At 47.1% G+C, this 6,689-nt stretch overlaps 1 protein-coding gene across 1 annotated transcript; it reads right to left on the bottom strand.

Moving 5' to 3' along the window:
- Positions 1-642: 642 nt before the first annotated feature.
- On the bottom strand, positions 643-1,404 carry LOC123965532 (zinc finger MYM-type protein 1-like). Its single transcript, XM_046042034.1, is given in 1 exon segment — positions 643-1,404. A coding segment is annotated over 1 exon segment (762 nt).
- Between the last annotated feature and the right edge of the window lie 5,285 nt (positions 1,405-6,689).

The raw sequence follows: 6,689 nt of genomic DNA, 5'->3' as shown, positions 1-6,689 counted from the left end.
ACATCTCAACACTGCATCTACACTTTTTGCAATATCCATAGACTGTGCTGAAAGCCTTGCTGAACACTCCCCAATTAGAGTATCCAAAACAGGAAAGAATAAATCCTTTTCCGATTTCTGTTTCATGCTTTGAGTGTCTGCTGTTTGGTGCTCCCTCTGACCAAGAGTGCAAGTGACAAGAGCACAGTCAAGTGCAGCTGGCTGCTTGACAGGCCGCTTGTGTGGTCTTTCGTCGTTTTCATCCATACAAACACTGACTGACTTGCAGAACGTTCCGATTTCTTTCCAGAGGCCATCCCAGTGTTGCTCAGTCCTCATTTTTTCAAAACATCTGATCACGGACTCCACAACACTTGCGGCCATAGCCAACATTGATTCCTTCCCCTGAAGAGCCTTGTGTGTGACATGGACCATGCTGAGTAACTGATGGAAAGTAATAAGACAGACACAGAACTCAAATCACGTCACTGCAGTGAGCAGACCGGACGCCTCCACAAACCTCCGGTGAGGTGGCACAGACAGCTCGGACAGGGTGGACGTCAGGACGTTCATTGACTCTTTCACTGCAGACACATTCTTCCATCTGCATGTCCATCTAGTGTCACTCAGTGCAGTTAGCTCGGTTGTGATGCCTAACTCCTTCTAAGTGTTTTTGTACGCCTGATGAGTCCCCGGTTGGTTCAAAAACATGTACAGACTCTCCAGCATGAGAAAAAATCCCATAACTCTGTGGTTTACTTTATAGGCATCCACCAAGACCAGGTTTAATTTGTGGGCCATGCAATGGATGTAGATAGCAGATGGATGATCTTCGCGCAATTTTTTCTGAACACCATTAACATGGCCAGACATGACAGCAGCACCATCATAACTCTGTGCAACAACGGGTAAACTGTACAGACCACACTTCTCCAGAAACTCCTTAATATGGCCATACAGTGCCTCTGCATTTGCGCCTTCAGAGCAGTCCACAAATCCCAGATATCACTCTTTTACTTCCAGTTCCTCTACATACCGCACACACACAGTCATTTGTTCTTGCTTAAAGGAATGTGCTTTGTCCACTAGAACAGTGTAAAATCCATTCTCCACAACACTGCGAATGATGCTGTTCTTCACGCTTCTCGCTGCTATTTCCAATAGCTCGTTTTGTGTGTCATGGCTTGTGAGGTTGAAAGGGGAATTCAACCTGGCACCGAAAGCCTCGTTATGCTTTGAATACCATTTACACATCTCCAAAAAATTCCCGTGATTGGCCGAACTGTCCCGCTCATCATGCCCTCGTAGAGCTAGCCCTTGCTTTCCAAAATACAGCAACATATCAACGACAGCGGCTGCATACTCCCTGTTGGTCTGAACAGCAGCCCTGTGAGAGCTGCTAAGCTGTGCTGCAACGGAGCCCATCCTTTTCGATGTTAAATAGCTTTGCCATTGCTCCATGGACTGACTATGAGAGACACATTCAGAATGTTTTTGTAATTTAATTAAAATGATCTTCCAGTCCCTAACACCGTTCGTTACAAAAGCGCCATCTTTGTAGCCTCTACTACACTGAAAGTGGCTAAATGGAAAACAGAATGTGGCAGTATGCCCGCATGCCCACTGGTAAGTATACGTCACGCACCGGAGCCTTTAAAAAGAGGTTTCCTCACCTGGGCTGACCCTTTTGCCTGCCTCTGATGTCACACACGTGTGGAAGCAGTGCTTGGGAGCGGTGCACGCGTCCGCCCGGCCTGAGCTGCTCCAAACTCAAACAGATCACGCTGTAGGCCCTAAGCCCGGTGATCTGCACCCATCTTGCGTGTTCCATAGGTGAGTACAGAGAAAATAAACCGCACTTCATCATCTCATGTGTAATTGTTGCGTCTTGGTTTGTAGACATCTGGCACATTGGTGCATACCCGAGTCAACAGGGGTATCTCGCAGCTCGTGCTGTGAACATTGCAAAACATTAAAACGGTGAGTAGCTTAACTGCCTGTCATCGCGTGGTATTTTATTTATAAAATTATTCCACGCAAATCTATTGATTCTTTTGGACCTCCAGTGCGCAGCGTGCATGCACGGCGCGGGTGCACGGGGTTCAGCATTGTATTCCCCAACCTGGTTCATTGTCCATTCTAAAATTGGTAAGCGTTTTTGTTGTTCTTTAATGTGTATTATTGGTTTTCGTAGTTCATAAAGTGTAATTTTTATTACTTGTAGCGTGTGGCGGCTAGGCTGAGGACTTAGTTGGTGCGCGCCTGTCTCCAGCGCATGTGTGCGCGTTCATTCTCAACTGCGGTGTGTATTTCTCTTTCTCCTTTCTCTTTCTTGCTACATATGACTGGGAAATTCCTTACATTATATTGTTTTCCAATTTATAGGCATTGACGTTGAACTTTTCCTCGTGGGTTTCCCCTTCTTTGATGGTCCTTACAAGTCTGACGGCCTTCGTTCTTCTCGTAATCCACCAAAGTAACTTCACGTCTCAGTTCATCAGCTCATCATCCGGGTGGGATGCATAAACTGAGAATAGACTAACGAGTAGGACTGATTGTACCCATACTGGAACAGTTTTACTGTTGCTGTTATTGGGACTGATATAGTCTACAGGTATTGGTTCTGTTAATACCTCATGTGGTTTCATGTGAATGGATGAGTGTGTGTGTGAGGCCTATGTTTTATGCATTTAAAATAGATGAAGTATATTTTGGCAAACTGAAAATTATAAATAAAGCTTTATATTTGTGGATGCATGTCTCTGTTCACTCAGTTCTAGGACCTGTTACACTGTCCTGTAGGATAGTGTTGGCGTAGTTCTTGCTTATTTGGTTCCCTAATAAAGGTATTTTTAGTTCTTTTCAGTTGTAGGGACCAAATTTTAGTTTTGTTTATATATAACCCCACCCTCGAGTCGCTACAAGAACATGGCATCTGAGGATTGGCTATATTCAACAAAAGGGTAGGTCTTGAAGTAGTCCAATGAAAATGATCGCTGTTTCCCAAAGATTGTTTTGGGATACTCGGGCAGGATGGGTTGAGATGGGCCACTTTCCTTATCTCCTAAAGGCTCCCGAAGGCTGCCCATTCCCAGTGCTACTGTTGCTAGCAGTGGTAGCGTTAGCAGCAGCTAAGGTTAGCTGGGTCCTGAAGTTGAAGTTAACGCTCCCCTCTGCTCCCCCCTCATCTCTCCTCCTTACTGTAGCAGGTGATTGACATGCACTATCGTTGACTGTTGCTCCAGTGTTGCTAGCGCTGCTGGCGGTATGGTTTCCAACTTTGTCTTTCCCTTTGTAAAATGTCCGAATATCCATCTTGTCAATGTGAGGTGAATTGACTGTCTGGCTTGTTAGAGATCTTTCAAATATCAAAACACACAGGCGGGAAATTTAGGAATGCTCTGTTTGAGTTTGAGTTTTTAAGAAATAAAAAATAAAATTAAAATGAAAACATAAACTGAATTCTCAGTTATTAAATGTAAGTTATGTTTTTGTTAAAAATATATTTTATATATCAGATTTTTTTTACTCCCTGCCCCCATTCCCTACACTGCCTTGTAGCCTATTGGTCAACCACACCAACAAACAGAGCTCATTCAAAAAACATAAACGAACACAAGCACAAGATGGTGGTCATAGTGACACAAACAGTAGGCTAGTAAAGGCAAAACAAGGAAGACACGGGCGTTTGTATTCTTTAATTTTAGCCTAATTGTGCACAATACAATACCAAGGACAGCAGCCTGTTCACATATCTTTTAGGAAGGAATTTTTGGGTAGGCTTAAGCCGTCCCTCTCTGGTAACTTTTACCAGAGAAGAGCTCTTAAACATTGGACTTTCAACTGCTCATAATATTCCACCGCTCTTTATTGACCCTGGAACTTTCCCGGAGTTATTAGTTGGAGGAGCAGCAGCTCTGTTCGGGATCCTTCGGAAACGGCGCAGGGGAAAACTAGCAGGCGCGCTGGTTAAGCTGAGAAAGCGGGGATTTCGCACTGCACTTCCTTCAATTCACCGCTCTCTGGCCAACAAAATGGACGAACTGCTGCTCCTCAACAGAACTAACTCGGACTTCTGCAGATCTGCTGTCCTCTGTTTCACCGAATCCTGGCTCACCGAGCGTATCCCGGACAGCGCACTTCATCTACCGGGATTTAATCTCATCCGCACGGATCGCGAAATGGAGCTCACGGGGAAAAACACAGGGAGGCAGACTCTGTTTCTAGATAAACGAAGGTTGGTGCACAGATGTCAGTGTTGAAGAAATCATGCAGCCCTCACTTAGAGACAAACTCTAACTATATAACTGTAAACCGTTTTATTTACCGTGGGAGTTTTCGTCGTTTGTTCTGCTCGCTGTTTACATTCCATCACAGGCCTGTGTTAGTGAGGCGTTACTACACCTGGCCGACCAGATAACTAACGTGGAGAAAAAACATCCAGACTCCCTGCTCATAGTTCTTGGGAACTTTAACAAAGCAAACCTCAGTCATGAACTTCCAAAATACAGACAGCATATTAAGTGTCCCACCAGGGACACTAACACACTGGACCACTGCTACACAACATTAAAGGACGCCTATCGCTCTGTTCCCCGTGCAGCCTTGGGACTCTCTGATCACTGTCTGGTTCATCTTATCTCGACACACAGGCAAAAACTAAAATCTGCTAAACCTGTTGTAAAGTCTGTGAAAAGATGGACCAGCGAGTCAAAGCTGGAGTTACAGGCCTGCTTTGACTGCACTGACTGGAGTGTTTTTGAGGCTGCAGCCACTGACCTGGACGAACTAACTGACACTGTGACATCTTACATCTGTTTTGTGAGGACATGTGTGTGCCAACTAAAACCTTCCGCACATACAACAACCAAAAACCCTGGTTCACAGCAAACTCAGGCAGCTTCGTCAGACCAAGGAGGAGGCCTTCAGAAGTGGGGACAGAGTCCTGTACAACCAGGCCAGGAACACTCTGACTAAAGAGGTCAAAGCTGCAAAGAGGTACTATGCTGAAAAGCTAAATACCAGCCAACGACTCTGCGTCATTGTGGAGAAGCCTACAGACACTCACAAACTACAAGAGACCATCCCCCAACACTGCTGGTACTCAACGACTGGCAGACGAGCGGAATGGTTTCTACTGTAGGTTTGAAAAGTCCAGAGTCACACCTCTCCCCCACTCCAGAGCCATCTTCAAACAGTCACCTTCCCCCTCTGACCTCTCACCTGCACTCAATAATGTGAAGAGGACGTGAGCCACCTCTTCCAAAGGCAGGAGATCAGGAAGGCTCCTGGACCTGACGGTGTCTCACCATCGTGCCTGAAAATCTGTGCGGACCAGCTGGCCCCCATCTTCACTCAGATCTTCAACAAATCACTGGAGCTGTGTGAAGTTCCCTCCTGCTTCAAATGCTCCACAGTCATCCCGGCCCCCAAAACACCCTCCATCTCTGGATTAAATGACTACAGGCCTGTCGCCCTGACATCTGTATACATGAAGTCCTTTGAAAGACTGGTGTTGGCCCACCTGAAGGACATTACAGGCCCCTTGCTGGACCCCTGCAGTTTGCCTACAGGGCTAACAGGTCATTGGATGATGCTGTCAACTTGGGTCTGCATCACATCCTGCAACACCTCGACTCTCCGGGGACATATGCAAGGATCCTGTTCGTGGACTTCAGCTCGGCGTTCAACACCATCATCCCGGACATCCTCAGCACCAAACTCACCCAGCTCACTGTGCCAGCCTCCACCTGTCAGTGGATCACAGACTTCCTGACTGACAGGAGTCAGCAGGTGAGGCTGGGGAACATCACATCCAGCACCCGGACTATCAGCACTGGCGCCCCCCAGGGGTGTGTGCTCTCCCCACTGCTCTCCTCCCTCTACACCAACGACTGCACCTCAGGGGAACTGAACTGTCAAACTCCTGAAGTTCGCGGACGGCACTATGGTCATCGGCCTCATCCGGGACGGTGACATGTCGGCCTACAGACGGGAGGTTGATCAGCTGGCTCTCTGGTGCGGTCAGAACAACCTGGAGCTTAACACGCTCAAAACTGTGGAGATGACCGTGGACTTCGTGAGGAGCCCCCCAACTCTGCCCCCCATCACCATACTCAATAGCCCTGTGTCTGCTGTGGAATCCTTCAGGTTTCTGGGATCCACTATATCCCAGGACCTGAAGTGGGAGCCCAACACTGACACAATCATCAAGAAGGCCCAGCAGAGGATGGACTTCCTGCGTCAGCTCAGGAAGCTCAACCTGCCTAAGGAGCTGCTGATCCAGTTCTACACGGCCATCATCCAGTCTGTCCTCTGCACCTCCATCACTGTGTAGTTTGGATCTGGAAAAGGACGAGGACAGACTACTATGGACAGTCAGGACTGCAGAAAAAATAATCGGTGCCAGCCTGCCCTCCATTCAGGACTTATACATTTCCAGAGTCAGGAAACGGGCAGGAAACATCACTGCAGATCCATCTCACCCCAGACACAATTTGTTCCAGCTCCTCCCCTCTGGTAGGCGCTACAGAGCACTGTATGCCAAAACCAACAGACTCAGGAACAGTTTCTTCCCACAAGCCATCACTCTGATGAACAGCTGATTTCTGACTCACAGTGTCAGGAACAATTCTTGTGCAATAACCCAGTAACTCTGTCTCTAATCAGCACCTGTTTACTGGCTAACACTTATTATTTATTTATTCACC

The sequence above is a fragment of the Micropterus dolomieu genome, unplaced genomic scaffold (assembly GCF_021292245.1).
Source record: "Micropterus dolomieu isolate WLL.071019.BEF.003 ecotype Adirondacks unplaced genomic scaffold, ASM2129224v1 contig_10049, whole genome shotgun sequence".
Classification (NCBI taxonomy): Eukaryota; Metazoa; Chordata; class Actinopteri; order Centrarchiformes; family Centrarchidae; genus Micropterus; species Micropterus dolomieu.
The sequence above is the reverse complement of the archived record's forward strand: the minus strand, read 5'-3'. Positions and strand labels throughout refer to the sequence as shown.